Source organism: Glycine max, chromosome 3, assembly GCF_000004515.6.
Source record: "Glycine max cultivar Williams 82 chromosome 3, Glycine_max_v4.0, whole genome shotgun sequence".
Classification (NCBI taxonomy): domain Eukaryota; kingdom Viridiplantae; phylum Streptophyta; class Magnoliopsida; order Fabales; family Fabaceae; genus Glycine; species Glycine max.
This window is the reverse complement of record NC_016090.4, coordinates 37607254-37627375: the sequence shown is the minus strand read 5'-3', so window position 1 is coordinate 37627375 and position 20122 is coordinate 37607254. Positions and strand designations below refer to the sequence as shown.

The 20122-nt window shown below is 33.7% G+C and overlaps 3 protein-coding genes across 3 annotated transcripts; all 3 read left to right on the top strand.

The window, feature by feature from the left end:
• Positions 1-410: 410 nt before the first annotated feature.
• Positions 411-3752, top strand: LOC100787372 (receptor-like cytosolic serine/threonine-protein kinase RBK2). Its single transcript, XM_003521180.5, has 7 exons — positions 411-1428; positions 1729-1980; positions 2067-2221; positions 2507-2586; positions 2670-2805; positions 2928-3077; positions 3408-3752. Exons 1-7 carry the CDS (start codon positions 1092-1094, stop codon positions 3513-3515), a joined length of 1218 nt encoding a protein of 405 aa, XP_003521228.1. The 5' UTR covers positions 411-1091; the 3' UTR covers positions 3516-3752.
• Positions 3753-5999: 2247 nt separating this feature from the next.
• Positions 6000-12271, top strand: LOC100785780 (autophagy-related protein 18g). The gene is made up of 9 exons (XM_003521177.4): positions 6000-6553; positions 7413-7871; positions 8012-8416; positions 8516-8761; positions 8873-9706; positions 9783-9940; positions 10764-10900; positions 11231-11752; positions 11866-12271. The coding sequence occupies exons 1-9, from the start codon at positions 6380-6382 to the stop codon at positions 11868-11870; spliced, it is 2940 nt and encodes a 979-aa protein (XP_003521225.1). The 5' UTR covers positions 6000-6379; the 3' UTR covers positions 11871-12271.
• A 5941-nt stretch (positions 12272-18212) lies between these two features.
• Positions 18213-20122, top strand: LOC100792651 (probable LRR receptor-like serine/threonine-protein kinase At4g36180). Its single transcript, XM_003520501.5, has one exon. It carries the CDS (start codon positions 18668-18670, stop codon positions 19844-19846), a length of 1179 nt encoding a protein of 392 aa, XP_003520549.1. The 5' UTR covers positions 18213-18667; the 3' UTR covers positions 19847-20122.

Genomic DNA, 20122 nt, shown 5'->3' with positions numbered 1-20122 from the left:
CCATGTTTTTACGTGCCCATAATCAAGGGGAGACCACAGACACAAAACAGAGCCTTTCTCTGACCAAAGAAGCTAGTAGCACCGTGACAAGCAGTTAAGGCCATCTTTAGTTCACTTTTATCTCTTCGTCCTCGAGAATTCAAATAATAACAAGAGACATTCCAATAAATTTATATACTAATATAAATATTTGCAATAGAAAGAAAGTGTTAAATAAAATTTTAAAAAACTAAAGTTATAGAAATACTACTATCATCACATAATAATAATAATAGTTTCTTTTCTTAGTCTCTCCGTTAATAGACAATGATCCGCAATTATAACTTTATAAAGCCAACATAAAAGTCTCACAAGTAATGTCATTACCAATTCTTATCAAGTTATCATCCAATTGTTCTCTTTTGCGTGAATGGGTCATAAAAAATCGTTTAAACAATTTTAAACTAGAAAGCGACATTGCGAGAAGCTTGTTGCTTGTTGAATGGAGAAGGCTAAGTAATAACTAACGGTTGATGTCTTCATCTCTGTTCACGCTTCTGTCTGTCTCCTGGTCTTCCACCCCTCTCAGTTACAACTTACAAGTGCTACAAGTCTCAAGAAAAGAAAGATAGAAAAAAAAAGCATTAATGAAAATAAATACTATGAGTTTTGCCTTTATGGCATTCCAGCTACCACACTTTTACTTGCAGCATGCAATGTTTGATTAAATTTTCTGTCGTCCTTGCTGTGGATTGATTTCACTTTGTGGGTAACTGCGATGTTTGTGTTGCCATGTGATTTCAGTGCACCTGTTCCGATACATTCGTTGTTGCGTTGCTTTCACTTATCCCTCGGGTTTCGTTCATTCTTACACTCAGCGAAGTAGTCTTAATTTTTTATAAATTGTTTTCTAGCAAAATTATGTAGACACCTCCGTTAGCTTAAGTTAACTTCTACAACCGTTCCCCACAATGCCCTTCAAATTCTTCCTCATCATCTTATCCACTATGTGTTCCCTGCTTCATCAAGTTTCACACTTTCGTGTTGGATTTGGATTTGGATTTGGATTTGTAATTTGTTCTCTTTAGTTTTGTGGGTCTCCAAAAAAAAAAATGAAGGACGAGGTGGATTCCCCTTTTGGTGTTCTTGAGGACTATTTCAACTTCAAGAGTTCAGAATCAGAAACAAGCTCTTCCAAAGAACCAAGTACTATTGTGGATTCTGATAAGTTAAAACCAGGTTCTAGGTGGAATGCGTTTCTTCAATTGTTGAGGGTCAAATCGAAGCCAATAGCTACATTGCATCCTCTTAGTGTCCTCAAGCTTTCAAGAAGAATGAGCAGTAGCATGAGGGAGACTGTAATAGATGCAGATTCGTCCTTGCATAGGTCACCCTGGAAGATCTTCACTCACCATGAGATACAAATTGCAACCAATTACTTCATCCAAGGTATGCAATATACGTCAGGATTACATTTCTTACCATAAGTTAGATAATTTTACATCACTAAATAGTTTATGAATGGAAAGTGTAAAAGGTTTTCATACTCTTGTTCAATCACAAAGATTTAATCATAAAATGTTTTAAGTTTTTTTTTTTCATATTATTCAATCACAAACTAAGAGGATAACAAATTTATTGACTTTTATAAAAACTATTGTAAAAGTCATATCCATATTGATTGAAGTAAATTTTTTTTAATAGTGGAATAATATAGAAATTAAATTCATTTTACATTGGCTGGTGCAGAAAATTGTATTGGAAAGGGTGGTTATGCTGAGGTTTACAAAGGGTGTTTGCCAAATGGTCAGCTGGTAGCGATTAAAATGCTGACACGTGGAACAGAAAACGAAACTATAGGTGACTTCTTATCAGAACTTGGTATAATGGCTCATGTAAACCACTCCAACACTGCCAAGTTAGTTGGCTATGGGGTGGAGGGAGGAATGTATCTAGTGCTTGAGTTGTCTGAAAAAGGGTGCTTAGCTTCAATGCTTAATGGTAGGGTCCATTTTTCATTTCTATTGAGCCAATTTTTTTACCATTGCAGTTAATTATATTGTTCTTAATTTCTTCACTGATGTTAGGTTCCAAGGAGAAACTACCATGGTCTTTTAGGCAGAAAATAGCATTAGGAACAGCTAAGGGTATAATGTATCTTCATGAAGGTTGTCAGAGAAGAATTATCCATAGAGATATAACAGCGGCAAATATCTTGCTTACTGAGAACTTTGAGCCGCAGGTATGGATACGCCTTTGGATTCTTTTGTACAAATATGATTCTGTGATTGATCACCACATATTCAGGCTTTTTGGCATTTTTTATGGTTCGTAAAGACAAACAATTTCTTTGGATCCCTGGATTTGTTAGGACATGAAATCATTAAACCTGTCTCTTTTCCCGTTTATACTCCAATACCCTCAAATGAATTGCACTGTTTTTTAACGCGTAAGTGGACATTATTTCTACATAATGTTTTTTTAAGAATAAATTAGAATTTGAAACGTTGAGATTTTATTTTGGCAGATTTGTGATTTCGGGCTAGCAAAATGGCTACCAGAAAATTGGACCCATCACATTGTTTCAAAAATTGAAGGGACTTTTGGGTTTGTATTGTCAACTTAAATGATTACGTGATGTATATTTTTGTAACTTCGAATTAACTCAAGTTTCAATTATGACTGTGCAGTTATCTTACTCCTGAATACTTGCTTCATGGGATAGTGGATGAAAAAACAGATGTATTTGCGTTTGGTGTAGTGCTATTAGAATTAGTCACAGGGAGACGAGCACTTGATCATTCACAACAAAGCCTTGTTTTGTGGGTATGTTGTGCAATTCAACAAAATAAATAAATAAATAAAAATTAAAAATACATGTTTGAACGTCTAATTATGAAAGATAATAATAGGGTAATTTCTTATTTATCTAATACTTTTTTTTTCAGGCAAAACCTTTGCTGAAAAAGAATTGTATTAGGGAGCTGATTGATCCTTCATTAGCCGATGATTTTGACTGTCGGCAGATTAAAATTATGCTCTTGGCAGCTTCTTTATGCATTCAACAATCCTCTATTCGTCGCCCCTCTATGAAACAGGCAAGTTCTCTTGTTCTTCTAAAATTTCAACTAAACGTAGTTTTCACTTTGAAATTTGCCTTTTCTTATTCTATTTATGACCTGATTAATTGTTTTACCTTGTTTTCCTTCATGAATCTGTGGCATATATTGAATGTTGTATAATGCTTATATCTTCCATACCAGTTTCTATTTTTACCGTGGTGCAAATTTAGAAATTTTGATGAGTTTCTTTTTTCCAAAAATGTTAGTAAATCACTTTTTAATTTGGCCTCTATGTATGCAAATAAAATAAGGGGTCTCTGTTTAATTGTAACAGTTCATGATTTGGCAATTGACCTATTGGTGCAGGTTGTACAACTTTTGAATGGTAACCTTAGCTGCTTTAAGTTCACGAAGAAATCTCAACATCCATTGTTCCGAAAAGTCTTTCAAGAAGAGCTTCTTGACGCTGATTAATTGAAAGAAACATAAATCATACGAGTAACAGCAACACTAAATTGTGATGATTGAATGATGATGGTGATGTATCTAATCCTTTTCAATTTTACATTTTCCCCCAAAAGGAAAAAAGTTCTTTTCCCCCCATACGTCATTGAAAGAATTGGAGTTTCTAAATGTAGAAATTGCCCATAACAAATCGAATATATTGTAGTTTATGAAACACAAATTGTCTCTCAAACAATGCTCATAATAGATTCTTGTAAAGAAGTCAAATACTTAGATTATTAATTACTTGAAAGAAAGAAAGAAATATATTCTTTTCTATCAATTCTCATCCACATTTTTTATTAGGGCAAACTATTAATCTTCTTCAAAACATGTGAGATTTTTTTTGTAAAAAAAATATTTCGTGAAAAAAGTTATGTACAATTTTATTTTAAGAGATATCAGTTTTATTACGAAGATTTTTTTTATGCAAAAGTTTGATTACGAAGAAAAAGAAAAAAAAAGAAAAGTGAACTCTCACCTTTTTTTTTTTGTTAATCCGCGAACTCTCAACTTACTATTTGAAAATATGAGTCAATTAAGATTTCTGATTTTATAAAACTATTATTTTAATTCCTAATTTTGTAAAATAATATTTAGCCATTTACTCTACTCCTCTTATCATATTTTTTGTTCATTAAAGAATAAAAAATAAAATTTTACAAAGGTGGTGATTAAAAATGAAAATTTTATAAAATTACACTAAAGCTTCGTTTGATTTGCCAAAAAAAAAAATGATGCAACCAAATACAATTGTTCCACTTTGATTTAAAAAGTTATTATGGGATAAAGATGGACATCACAAAAATACAATTCCTTAGTTGTAAAACGATTGAGGAAGAGAAGCGAAGTGGGAGAGAATCAGAGTTGCAATGTGAGAAATAAAACATGAATTAGAAGTCATGCATTTTTTAGTTGGGATTGTAATCTGACTATTAAATTTAATCTGAGAATTATAATTAGTTGTTCTTGTATAATTAATTATTTTTAGTAAGAGTGTTTATGATTTGGATTGGATTGCAGAACAAAATAATTTGATTCTATCACTTTGATTTTTTAATTAATTATCCAATCGATTTTATTCAATTTAAAATAATTTGGATTGTATCAATTTTTAATTTTAATGTTACTTTTTAAAAATAATTAAATAAAAAGTAAGATATATGATAAATAAAATAAAAATAATTTAAAATATTAAATATTTTTTATATATTATTATATAACTAATAATAGTATAAATTATTAAATATTAATCATATAAAAAAATTACACAATTTGATAATTATACTCAATGCATCTTAAGTCAAATATCTTAACTCAAAAATTTAGTAATAAATTATTTTTAATTAAATATATTTTGTATAAATAGTTATAAATTATGTGATAATTTTATAAATATATAAAAAATAAAAACATAAGTGATATTATAAATTGAATATATATATATATATATATATATATATATATAATAATTCATATGTAAATATTCAAATTAGTAAAAAAAATTAAATTTAAATTGAATCAATTTCTAAATTTAAATATGAAATCCAATCTAATCTAATAAAAAAAATTGGCTTTAAAAATTTTAAATCCGTTCAGTCTTTTATTTATTCAGTTTTTAATACTGTGAATTGATTTTTTCAGTTCCCAATTGAATAGTTTATGAACATTTTTGTTTTTTTTTTGCAAGAACACCCCTAATTCTTAGGAGTTGCTCATTTGCATATTTGTTGAGGAGGCACATGATACTTATTGTGGTAGTACATAAAATAATTTGGAACAAAAAGTATGTAATAATTTAAGTCATTATTTTTTTACTGAATTAATTTAAGTCATTATTTTCACGCCATAAAATAAATATAATTAAAAGTATATAAGTAATTACTTTTTCGCTGTTACAAAAAGTGATTTCCTTTTCTATGAATATTATAAAAAAAATAATTATGTTTTTAATTGAAAATATAATACTATTGATTTTAAATAAGACTTTTTTTTGGTAAATATTAGAAACAAGATAGATAATATCTGAAAAGTTCAAGTTATTTATCACATGAACCATAATCATAATGTCGCTACTGTTCATTTGTTAGTTATTTAATATTACCATGTACTTTAATAATAATAAAAAAGTGAAACACGATCTTAAATTTAACCAAGTTGGAAGTAAAGTACGAAAATTTATTCGAAACTCATTTCTGGTAGTTTTTTGTTGTTTTTTTACATAAATAAACAAATTCAGTTGACAGAAAAAATAAAAGCTTTATTCATGTAGTCACATTATTTAAACCTTACAAGTAAACTTAAACTAGTAAACAATATTAAGTTTATTTCAACCAAACTAAAGATTTTTGCTTAAAAAAACAAAACAGAGAAAGTCGTGTGCAGCACAATCTTTGTTTTTTGTTTTTAATTTTATTTTTTAATTTGCGTGCTTAGATTAGAGTGTTGTGCAATGCAAGCCCAATCCATTATTTTCATCACCCTATCTTTCGTTGAAAAAAATACCCAGAGGAAGAAAGAACTGGAAGAAGAAGAGATAAAAGGCAAAAAACTGCGGAGTCAGCCATGGACGATAGAGAGAGAAAGCGATAAGCGACGTGGGTAGTTTAAGTTCGATATAAACGGAGAAAATCGCTAGAGAGAAACTTCGACATCAGAATCAGGAGCTGATAAGAAAGTTTCAACTCAAACCGAGTGAGAGGAGTCTTCGATCGCGTTCGCAATCGGATGATATTTCGTTCCTTTTCTGATCGGAAATGTTTGTTTCCGCCGGAGGAGGAGAAAGTGGACGCAGCTGAGCGTGGCGGTGTCGAGCGAGAAGAAGATTATTTACCATGAAAAAAGGAAAGGGGAAGAACAACGGCTTATTGCCCAATTCGTTGAGGATTATCTCTCTGTGCCTCAAAACTGTGTCCACCAATGCCACCACCGTTGCTTCCACCGTGCGCTCCGCCGGTGCCTCCGTCGCCGCTTCTATTTCGTCTTCTTCTGAGGATCACAAAGATCAGGTACTGCTCCCGTTCCGCCCTAGACTCGATGAACTTTTCCTCGTTTGCGTGTGTTTGGTACCAATTATTAATATCTATGTATATATATATATAAACATATTTGTTGGTGCTTATTGAATATTAACTCTCTGAGGATTCTAGTTTTCTTGTTGGTAATTGCAACGACCTAGAGCCAAATATATATTTGCTTCGTACTTTTGACGTTAGGCAAATGTGTTATTGCACCTCCTCTTGTATTAGCTCTATAAATATAAATGCCTTAATTTAGACTGAAGATATTATAATTTGCACTGAGGTTTTGTGTTTGTCTAATAAAAGTGCACACTGAGTTGGCTTTACTAATTTGTTAGTTGATGTAGAATAGCCGTCTGCGAGGAAACTGTATGGAAAAAAATCAACCTTGAATTTTGCACCTTCAGTTTTTTTTTATTATTATTATATAACTGATTCCCGTGGACTATATTTGTTACTCAATCGTTTTTCGGGATTCTGGGACTTGAAAGCTATCGTAAGGGATGTTAATTTAATAATTACTCCCAATGATTTGAAGCTACTAGATATGGAATCTGTATAATTTACCAAACTTTACACATTGGAATTTATACGAGTTTTAAAGTCTCTGTATAAATTGGTTTTGTTGCAGATCTTGCTTTATTACTTACTAGCTTTGACTTGTCTATAGATCTCCCAACATTTTGCACACTAACTGCTTTGCAATTTGGCTAATTTTCCATTGTCCAGTTAAAATTATTTTTATGATGATTAGACTTTCTTCTTTGACCTTTATATTACATGAGCTAATGTATCCAATATCACATCCTAGTAATTATAATTTTACCTTTTACGACTTGGTGGATAGGTAACCTGGGCTGGTTTTGATACACTGGAGCTTGATCCAGCTAACTTAAAACGTGTTCTTCTACTTGGTTATCTGAATGGATTTCAAGTTCTTGATGTTGAGGATGCCTCTGGCTTCCGTGAACTGGTCTCAAAGCGCGATGGTCCAGTTTCTTTTTTACAGATGCAGCCTTTCCCAGTAGGTTGTGATGGCCAGGAGGGATTCAGGAAGTCGCACCCTTTACTGTTGGTGGTTTCCGGGGATGACACTAGCAATGCAAACCAGAACAGTACCAGTTTGAGTGGTTTAGGAAGGGATGGTAACTTTGAGACTCAACCGGGGAACAATGTCAACTCTTCAACAGTTGTTCGGTTTTACTCCTTGAAGTCTCACTGTTATGTTCATGTTCTGAGGTTCCGTTCAACTGTATGTATGATCAGATGCAGCTCAAGGATAGTAGCGGTTGGTCTTGCCACACAAGTATGCAGTTTCTCCAGTGTCTTGTAGAATTTTTTTAATATCTATATTAGAGCTGTCAGATAAAGATAATACAATCTATTTGACTTAGCTTTTTCGTGTAATGTATACGATGACTGATGCATTTTCTATTACTTTTGCAGATATACTGCTTTGATGCTGTGACTCTTGAGAATAAGTTCAGTGTTCTCACTTATCCTGTTTCTCAATTCGCTGGACAAGGAACAACTGGTGTTAATGTTGGTTATGGTCCAATGGCTGTGGGTCCAAGGTGGTTGGCATATGCTTCTAACAACCCCCTGCCCTCTAATTTAGGTTGCTTAAGCCCACAAAACTTCAGTGATTCTCCAGGAATTAGTCCATCAACTTCTCCAAGCAGTGGTAGTTTAGTGGCTCGTTATGCAGTGGAGTCCAGCAGACATTTAGCTGCCGGAATAATCAAATACTGTCAAGAGCTGCTTCCTGATGGTTCCTCTTCTCCCATACAATCAAATTCAGGTGTGAAAGTCAATAGGGTTACAGGAATTGATGCAGATAATGCAGGAATGGTTGGTATTGTTTCATCATGCCTGAACTGATTGATATTTGTGGGTTTTTTATGAGATGTTAATCTCCAATATGTTCTTGTGTCATATGGTTGATTGCAGGTAGTCATTAAGGATTTTGTTTCCAGAAGTATCATATCACAATTCAAAGCTCACACTAGTCCTATATCTGCACTATGTTTTGACCCTAGTGGGACCCTTCTTGTCACTGCATCAGTCTATGGGAATAACATTAATATATTTCGGATAATGCCGTCATTCACATGCAAGAGTTCAGGCATTCCAAGCTCCAATTGGAACTCTTCTCATGTGCATCTTTATAAACTTCATCGTGGAATAACACCAGCTGTCAGTACATCTTAGTCCTGATTGATTTATGTTACTTGTTTTTCAAGTATGATATTCCTTTTATAGCTTGCCTTCATATCCTTTTGATATTTTTTTCTTCTTATCTGCCAGATGATTCAGGACATTTGTTTCAGTAATTTTAGTCAGTGGATTGCAATTGTCTCATCCAAGGGTACTTGTCATCTTTTTGTTTTGTCACCCTTTGGGGGTGATACTGGTTTTCGAATTATTAGTTCTCAGGGTGAAGAACCGTTCCTACTCCCTGTTTTTTCTCTGCCTTGGTGGTATACTCCAGCTTCCATTTCTTATCAGCAATCTCTGCCTCCCCCAGCACCTGTTGTCCTTTCTGTGGCTAGCCGGATAAAATATAGTAGTTTTGGATGGCTTAATACTGTTCACAATTCTTCTGCAAATGTGACAGGAAAAGTTTTTGTGCCATCTGGTGCCATTGCTGCCATCTTTCATAATTCCTTATCTCACTCGCAACAGCTTGTTAACTCAAAGGCAAAACCCTTAGAACATATATTGGTTTATACACCTTCAGGTCATGTAGTTCAACATGAACTTCTGGCATCTGTTGGTTTAGGAACAACTGATAATGGTTTGAGAAACCAGTCAACTTCACTCTTGCATATGCAAGAGGATGAGTTCAGAGTCAAAGTCGAACCTATTCAATGGTGGGATGTATGTAGAAGGTCAGAATGGCCAGAAAGAGGGGATACTTGCTGCAATACCTTTGATAGACAAGGAGGTATTGAGAGAGTTCAAGAGAAAATAAGTTATAGTGATGTCCATGGATTGAATTTTTTGGGCACAAGAGATAGGGCAGGGGAAAAGATGGTAAGATCTTCTAATGAGAATATGCACGACAGGTTTCATTGGTATCTGTCTAATGCGGAGGTGCAAAGGAATTTTGGAAGGTTACCCATATGGCAAAAGTCTAAGGTATTATTTATTGTGCCAAGTTCTGATTTTCATATACAGGGCTATGAATTTGTAGTTAACAATTTTGCTTCTTCAGATTTGTTGCTATTCAATGAGTTGTGCGGGAGCTAGTTTCAGTGCTACTGGGGAGTTTGAAATTGAAAAGGTCCCTGTTAATGAAGTTGAAATAAAGCGGAAGGAGCTGCTTCCTGTTTTTGACCATTTTCATAGCATCAGATCAAGCGGGAATGAGAGGTAGTGACTATTTTCTTTTTCATTCCTTGCAGATTTTGCAATGTCTGGTGTCAATGCTTTGGTCTCCCTTTAATTCTTGATTCACTAATTTTGGTCTCCCTATTTTTTTTCCATAGGTTTAGTTCCTAAATTTTTAAAAATCCATAATTTTGGTCTAATGCTTAATTTTGCATATGTTGACAGTTTAATTTAATGGTTGACTAATGATGTGTCAATACTGTGATGAGGTGGAAATTAACATTTAACTATTAAAAAATAATTAATAAATTAAAGTGTAAAAAATAAAAAATAAATAAACATATGCAAAATAGATGATTGAACCGAAATTTCAAATTTTCTAAAATTTGGGAACTAAAATTGTGGGAAAAAAAAATAGAGGGATCAAAATCGTGGATCAGGAATTAATGGAGGACAAAGAAAACAAAACGAATGCCAATATTGTGATCAGGAATTTGATAATCACAGATCTTTTCTTTTTGGTTTTGTCTGTGTTGAGTCTGGGTTTCAAAGTCAAATATAATTTGATTTGTACATGCACGCCCGTTAGAAGAAAAGGACAAAGAAAAAGAAATGAATGCCAATATTATAATATGTTGTGAATGTATGCATTTTGCTGCAATACTCAATTTGTCATCCATATTTTAAGTATCTGCTGCTTGCATTTAGTTGACGAATTGGAGGGATTTACGTGGATCTGACCAATTGTGTAATGTATAGCACAATGCATACATTATCCTAAAGGAACTGTTTTTCGTTTGTATGTGCTCATCAATGATCTTATTTTGTGGTCATGCTAATTACTTAATATTGGCGTTTGATTCAGAGGCCTTTCTGGGGAAAGATATTTAAGCCCTATATCTCCTGTTCACAATCAAGCTGATGACAAGGAAACTGTTGATGTAACAGTTATTTGTCATTCAAAGCCAGCATCACTGAGTTCCACTGAAAGCTCCGAAGGAGGTAAGAAGCTAGTTTACTGAAAAAATATATTCCAGCCAATTAGTTTTGTAACTTTTGTGAAGCAAAGGATGATATCATTAATGACCCATTGGAGTTGTGCAAGAATATAGATATACATTTTCATAATATTACATTATTACTATTTTTTCTTCATTCAATGGAATGCTTGATGAACAGTTGAGTACTACACATTCCACACCATTTAAGTAATTTCTTATATTTTGCAACCACCTACATTCTCTGTTAAGTCTATTTTTAGTTTTCTTTTTTGAATTTCATGTGGTATTGTGGCAACCTCCCATTGATATGATATTTACTAATTTACTCTAGGTTCATCAAGAAGAATTGAAAATCTGCTTGACTTGGATCAAGTTGCTTCTAGTTATCAAATACTTGGTGAGATATGCCTGGAAAGAACGGGGACAATCAACGTTGAGCCTGCTCTACAAAACCAGATTGTGATGAGTCCATCATGTCTGTCTGGAAACTTGAAACAGGTTGATTTTAACGCTGACCATATTGCCAATCCTATATTACAAGGGAGAAATATAACTTCTGAAGGAAGAGATTCTATAGGTGTTGGGATCAGTGAGAACTCGGCATTGGTCCCAGAACATGATTCACACGAGACTGAATTTGTGGAAGTAGCCTTAACAAAGCAAAATGAAGATGTTGGGATATCTTTCAAGGATGGCCACTGCAAAACACAGGAGCCTGATGAAAGTGACGTGTTAACTGAAGTTGTAACTGATGATGTTGACAGCAGCAGTAGCCACCATGAAAGAGAGCAACTGGAGGAAGATGAGGAGAATGATGAAATGCTTGGTGGCATATTTGCCTTTTCCGAAGAAGGTAAAAATATAAGGCCGCGTCTATTTTTCTAAATCTTGTGATTGATTTGTTGGTATCATCATATTATCATCTATTAGTCTATTGCCAATTAATTAATTTTACACGTACTTTAGGTTGATTGCGACGATCGAAGAATAAGTCACAGCATCTATGAAGTCACCTCGTCATCTGTGCTGTCTGGAATCATAGCTAGGTTATAAAAAATCAATGTAAATATTGTGAATAAGAAAATGGCATATGAGCAAAAATTTAGTTGATTTGTTGCTGGATTGTGTGCGGTCTCCGTGGGACTCTCACCCTTGTACATTATGCAGATGGAAATTCACGTATTCATGGGCTTGCAAACTTTGAGCCCTATAGTGTGGAAAGTTGTTGGTAAAGGTATTTTGAGCTTGCATTCGCAGCCGTAAGCTGATCATTTATCAATGAAAATACGAATCAGGCATGAAATTCCCCTCAAGTTGTGTAACATTTTTATTTGAATTTGGCAAGAAGAAATGAAAAAATGTAAAAGCTGAATTGATAGTGTTCATCGATGCCTCTCCCTCCCTTCATTCTTGCAGATGCTGTGTGATGAGTAATTATGTTAATGAGTGGAGAGAACTGTCTCTCTAAACTTTGCTGCCGTTCCTTTCATTGGAAAAAAAACATGGGAAGTGCGATTGTTATTATTATTGGAAGAGCAATGAGAGACCAGAGTAAAATATAGGATGAGAAAATGGACAGCATGCTCGTGGGGGGTGGGATTAGGATTTATTTTATTTGATTTCGGATCCCTAGAGAGTGGGCACTAGACCCAAATGAACGGGAATCAACATTTCATGTGTAAGCCTAAATCTTTTCTTCGATTCTTATAAGATTTACATTGTTACGGTCCGATTTCAGACATCATTAAATTTGAGGAATTTACTTCTTTTTTTTTTAAAAAAAAAAAAGAAACGTTAAAATAATTCGTGGTATTATATTTTTAAATTTCATCTTAATACGTTATTCATGTTAGAGGTGTTGAGATTAGTTTAATTTAGTCTTTATTCATCGTGAAGTTTCGAGAAGATTGAAAATTTACCTGAATTAGACTTGATTAAGATTATATGAAACACAATCAACTTAGCTTGACTTATTGATATAAAATATATAAATTTTAAATTTAGGTGTACTTGGCAAATTTAGTTTGTAAGCTAGTTGAAACTTAGAAGCTAAAAACTTAAAAAAAAAAACTTATAAATTAGTTCATTTAATGTTAGTTCATAAATACAAAATGGAATAAAAGTGATACAGTAGACAAATATTTTCTAAAATGAAAAAGGAATAAAAAGAAATTTCAAATAAATAACTGAAAATAAAAAAGCTAGTAATTTATAAGTTAAAAGCTAGTTGAACACGGTTGAAATAAAAAACTTAAAGTTAGCAAAATAAAGTTATGTATAAAAAAAATCCAAACATTTTCTTGTGTAGCAAAATGAATAAGCTGCTAATTCATTTTCTTGTGTTATTTTCTATTTATAAAAAAGTTTATTCTGAAAAACAAATTTAAACGAAATGAATTAAATTAATTCAAATTTGTTTGATTTATTTATTTATTTATTTTAGTTTAAATTCAAATCAAATCAATTACAATAAGTTTTTTTCTTATTTTTTTTCTTTTTAACTCAAAAATACTTAATCCCTCGATAATGTTTTTATATTAAAATTTATTTATTTTAGATTCATATCTATTTTTTTTTATCATATTTTAGATAAAGAAATATATAAGATATTTTTTTGTAGAATGAGATATATAAAGTTATAGTTGTTAAAAAGTGTGTATTAATTAAGAATATGAATACCTAAAACTTATTTGTTTTTAAAATCTTTGAAGTGTAAAGAATTTTTTACTTTATAATAATATAAAATTCAAACTTTTATGTAAAACATGAAAGGTGGGAAAATAAATTTAACAAAATACAATAATTTTTTAATTTAATTTAATAATCCAAACCAAATCAACGCAATGTTAATTGATATTTTTTTTAAAAAAAGAAGGGAAACTGGAAAGCTCACAACTCATAATCAATATTTAAAACCCACGAGGGTACAGTGTTGAGAGTTGGTTTAATTTAAATTGACTGATTATTTTAAAAATTCAACTAAATTAATCTAATTAAATATGTTAAATTTAATTTTTTTTTATTTAGCCTAAAATTCCAAAGAAGACCAACCCTTCAGCCTTAACTTCCACAACAAAAAGGGAAAGAACATTGCATAATTTAGGACACTAAAATTGGAGAGACAAAACCAAAAGCAAGCATGTTGACAATCACCCAGGAATCCACGTGTCACGTGTGCCTTTCTCTCTTTCATTGGCTGAACAAAAACATACATGACACAAACAACAACATTTTCATTTCCCTTTCAGTTTCAACTCAAACCCCTTCCAATTCCAAACTCATAGGTTGTATTCCCTCTCAAATTGAACTAAAGCACTAAACCAAACTATCATGGATGTGAGTCAGTTGCAGAGGAAGCACCGTGACCATCAAACCGCTATGCTTCGCGAGGTTTCTTTCTGTTCTGTATTTTCTTGGGGAATGAATATGTCCCACTCCATCCACAAAATTAAATAAATCCTTTTTTTTAATTTATAATTTTTTTTATGTCTTCGTGCTATCTTTATTAATCATCAGTTGGTTGAATAAGTACGTAAATTGTTATAAATCCCTTAATATATGATTTGATTCTCATGAATAAAAAAAATCATACAATCAAAAGTTTGATCACTTTGATGGCTACAATTTACTATTTCAATTTCAAACTTTCATTCTTTTTTTCAATTTTTTCTTTCTTGCGGATAACTTGGATAGTTGGGACTTGGTTACTTAATTATGAATGGAGGGTAATGTTTTCTACTTTTCTTGTTGTTGGGGTGTAGGGATTTCTGGAAGATCAGTTCAATCAGCTTCAGAAACTGCAAGATGAGAGTAGTCCATATTTTGTGATGGAGGTTGTGACCATGTTCTTTGGTGATTCTGAGAAACTTCTAAATAGCATCGCACTAGTTCTGTGAGTATATATTCTCTGTGTCTAAGGGGTAGGACTGCTTTTATTGTAATAGAATATATTATATGTGAATGAAATAGGTTAAAGGGAATGTTAATTATTCTGTATGACCTATGTAGGGAACAAAAACCTATGGATTTCAAAAGTGTAGATTCTCATGTCCAGTTCAAGGGAATCTAGTATTGATTTTTTCCTTTATGTTTTTTATTGTTCATGTGTTGCACTAGCTAGCCAGAAGATATATATGCTGGGAGAAAATTGTATTATTTTGTGACTTTATTTGATTAACAGTGTTGGTGCTGCGAGAGTTAAAGATGTCTGCTCTAACTTCTCAAATATCTGTGAGGCTCAGAACCAGGAAGGGTGAGTTGTGCAAAGTGAAAACTCATTTTCTATTACGTTGTCTCCCATTCCCTTCTTGAGCATGCACTTCATTGCCTTAAAATGTGTTTATCGTATCCTGTGAAATGTGAATTAGTATTTTGGTTACTGCTTGCTTGGATTACTAAATGTGTTCTACGATCCGGAAGTCAATCCTGGGCACAACACAATAGGACTTTTCTTGTAATTAGTTAATTTATGAAGCACTTGAAATTGTATCCAGAAATTAATTTTGAATAAAACATTGAAAATGCTACAAGTACAAAATACATCTTAAATTGGTCTGGTGGTATGTTTTTTCAGTTTACTCAGTTCAGAATTTTCTTAATATGATTCAGAACTATCTAATAGTAATTTCTTTATATTTACGTGTTTCTTCATGCTCCTTCTTTGTCTATGAGAACATTTATATTTTATAATGGATAGTTGTTTGTATAAGTTGATTATCATATTTTTGTGGGTTTTATAATTTTATATAAATTTAAATATTTTAAATTAAAACTCATTTCAATGTTAAAGTTATTAAAGTGAGTGTTTAAATTAATTTTATAGGTCCTAATATATTATTTATGATATAATATTATTAAGAAATGATTGCTTACATGAGTAACTCAACGTCATATGTTTCGGTGAAAAATAAACTTAAACAACATTACTTAAAATTCAATAATTTATGTAAGCATGCCATTGGAGATGCTACCAGCCTGTTTCCTCCATCACCGTATCTCATGAACAATAGAGCTGGTAATGAATTTGATGACCATAAATAATTATGAGGCTAGTGAACAGTGATACAATTTGTAATTGTTTTGCGTATTCGTGAAAATACTTGCATATGACGTAATGGGCTCAAGTAGCAAAAAGATCCACTTAGAGTAATACACTTAATAGCAATGATTTCCGATAATCCTTTTACAGTTTTTTTTTTAAGAATATGCTATAGCTTTTATTTTGCTAAGGACGTGTTCAACCTCCTTTGTATCGGAAGATTTTAAATGTATTTTAAAAAATTAAACCAATCAATTCTCACCGTATAATAATATTAACTTATGTTTAAGAGATTCAAAAATAAATGAAATAAAATAATTTTAATTAATTTTTTTCATTAATTAAACAATCATGAATCGTCGTCGTCTTTAAATTCATTTTAAGTCTCAATAAACGTTAAGTTGGCCATTAGTATGAGGCTACTTAACAATCAATCCAATTTGGAATTATTTTGCGTAATCGTGAATAAAAAAACCTTGCATTTGACGTAATATAGGCTCGTGTGGCAAAATTATTCATGGTAAAGTAATAGGCTAAAAGCAAGGATCAATTACGCTCGTTCAGTTGCTTGGGACTCCTTACGATTTTGAAAGGAAATTACACCAAAAGCATTCAATCATCAGATTGAAAGGAAAACCAAGAATTAATTGTGCATAGAGTCCTTTTTTTTGTGTGTACTTTGTGCATAGAGTCTAGTTACATACTTAAGTCAAATTGAACTTAATTAAGAGCATTTTTATTGCTGAAAGATTGAAACGGTTGCCTATATCTTCTCTTAGGTCGGCCAATTTTTTTCGTTAATTTGAATCACGTACACAAACAGTATTGCTAGCTCGTAGTATGAACCATGTCTCCTAAAAAAAAAAAAAAAAGAGAAGCTCGTAGTATGAATGAAACAGTATCTTAATTAATTTTTCTTATATATCCCTCATGCTTTATCATCGCAGTGTAAAATAAGGGTGTAACAGAGCCCTAATACTATGAGTATTATTGATAAAAAAAATATTTCTTTTATTGCTGACATGCCAATAAGTGGTGGATGAAAATAAAACTTGATTTTAGCATAGCATTTGAGTTTGACCCAAGTAAAATTAAAAGAGCTGAAAATTTTAGCTGAAAGAAAATGGCAAGAAAGAAATGAACAACTCAGGGGAAAGGAATAAGCTTTCCCATAAGCGGGGCACATGCATGATGAAAATCTGATTCTGTTTTGTTGACTCACAATCTTCCTCTCGAAGAAAGAGAATTGAGCCACATACGTACCCACTCTACTAGACAGTAATTGGTGAAAAGCAGAATATGGGAATTGCGAAACAAGCTTTGGAGCATGCATATATCTTGAATTGAACGCAATTGACTATGAGTCCTGTTAGCACTGAGTTAGTTTGAGCTTCCTCCTGTGTCCTTTCATCCAAAAGAGAGAGAATGTGTGTGTTGTTTCTCTTATAGTACTACGTAATAAGAAGATGAAAAAAGTATAGTGGCTAATTGTTTGCTCCCTTGCTATTTTTTTACCCCCTACACGTGTAAATAATTCGCAATAAAGCCCGGAACATATTAGTTACAACATTTTGTTTTTTTGCTTATGTATGAGAGACTAATTAATGATGCTAGACATTTATGTAGACCCAAGGGAGATTACGCTGTTATGTGCAAGTATTGTATAAGTTACAGTAATAAAAGAAGGGAAAATGTTTGGTAACATCAAAACGGAAAAATAAATTTTGTTTTTGAATGCATCTTTTTAAATACGTGTGTGTATATATATATATATATATATAATAGCGTAACATTTAAATGTAAGGCAACGTGTATTTAAATAAGGAAATTGTAGTACAGTGTGTATGAATAGCCTTCATTAATTGAAGGTACCCTTCATTCATTGAAAGCATTGAACCGTGATCATTGATCACCACATTCTTTGAAGAAACTGGAACGCATTTATTTCTGTGATGAGATTTTTGCTATCCAGCGAAACAGGACACAGATACCCTTGCATGTCACAAGAAGCATGTGAGTATGAGCTCGACAAAGCCATGGCCTTCAGCATGAACTCAACTTAATCCCACCCAGATCACTTTACCATGAACTGCTTAGCTGTCACTCTAAGACCGTGACCCAACAATAGCTCCTTCAAAAAAATAAACAATTATTAAAGTTTACATTTTACAACCAAAATAATAAGAATAAGAATATCTAACGTGTCACATGTAGAAGAAAGAAAAAAAATTAACGTGTCAGCCGTTTAACTAGTTAACCAACAACATTGTCAGCAGTGTTTCCCACCTAAAACGTACAGTTGGAGCCTTGGAGTCCAGGTAGGATCGGACAACCGTTTAACACGAACCTGAAGCAAAGTCCAAAGCAAGAAAGAATGACAAAATTAGCGTGCACTGTGCAATTAAGAAATAGTATTATGGGCAAAGGAGATATTATAGATAGAGAAAGAAAGAAAGAAAGTGGGTATTGTAATGTTGTGGCAGTGATTGTAGTAGTAGTATATGCAAAGAAAGCCTAAATGATGAAAAGGTTGCAAAGGCAACATTGAAGGCAACAAAAGCAACACAGATTCAGCAAGGAATTGCTTCTCCTCCAAGCCAGCTATATCCAGTTTTCCGCCATTAAAACGTTCACACGATTTCTCACGAGAAAACCATCCAGCTCTAAAAAGCAACCCTCCCATTTTCCTATAAAAACCCATCGCCACCGCTTTTTTCTCTCTAAGTTCCAATGGACGACGTCGTAGCTTTCTGCACTTTGCTTTTCGTTTGCTTCCTCCATTCCGTGAGAGGGATTTTAGACCCCAACGATTTCCTCGCTCTGCAATCCATTCGGAAATCCCTTCACGACGTTCCCGGTTCCAATTTCTTCTCCTCGTGGGACTTCACCGCCGACCCCTGCAACTTCGCCGGCGTTTTCTGCGCCGACGACAAAGTCATCGCACTCAACCTCGGCGATCCGAGAGCCGGTTCGCCCGGTCTGACCGGAAAACTAGACCCTTCCATTTCCAAACTCTCCGCTCTCGCCGACTTCACCGTCGTTCCAGGAAGAATCTACGGTCCTCTCCCTCAGTCTCTCTCTCAGTTGAAAAACCTCCGCTTCCTCGGCGTCAGCAGGAACTTCATCTCCGGCGAGATTCCTGCAGGTCTAGGTCAGCTCCGGAACCTCAGGACAATCGATCTCAGCTACAACCAACTCTCCGGAGCAATTCCTCCGTCCATCGGAAAAATGCCGCAGCTAACAAACCTATTCCTCTGCCACAACCGTCTCTCTGGTTCGGTTCCTTCATTCGCTTCGGCTTATTCCCTGACCCATCTTGAACTCAAACACAACATTCTCTCCGGTTCGCTCGCACAGGATTCTCTCCCTGCTTCCCTACAGTACCTCTCTTTATCATGGAACCGGTTCACTGGACCGGTCGACGGGCTCTTAACCCGGCTCAACCGGCTTAACTTCCTGGACCTTAGTTTAAACCAGTTCACAGGCCCAATCCCGGCCCAAATATTCACATTCCCTCTCACAAACCTCCAACTCGAAAGAAACCAGTTCTCCGGTCCAATCCAACCGTTTAACGAGGTGATGATCCAGACCGTTGATCTCAGCTACAACCGGTTATCCGGTGAGGTGTCGCCCATGCTAGCGAACGTGCAGAATCTGTACCTGAACAACAACGGGTTCACGGGGCAGGTACCGGGCAGCTTCGTGGAGCGGTTGTTAGCGGCGGGCATTCAGATACTGTATTTGCAGCACAATTTTCTGACCGGAATCGCGATAAGCCCGACGGCGGAGATTCCGGTGAGCAGCACCCTGTGTTTGCAGTATAACTGCATGGTGCCGCCGGTTCAGACGGCGTGCCCCTTCAACGCTGGCAGAAGAAAAATAAGGCCACCTCAGCAGTGTAACCGCTAAAGGCTAAACTGAAGCTTGGTACAGTTCAGTTCCATTATACTACATTCAATTCACACCACTTTCGCCTTTTAGAACAAATTCATATATATTATAGATTACAATATTTATCTTTCTTTTTTCACCCCTTTCACTCATTTTTTTTTATGGTATAAATAAGAGGATTGTGAATACTTACTTGCAAGAGCGTAGCGCAGACCGGAGAGGCTATAGGTTACAATAATCCGTGTAATATTAATAATTATTAATTAATGTAATATATTCGTTTACAAATAAAAA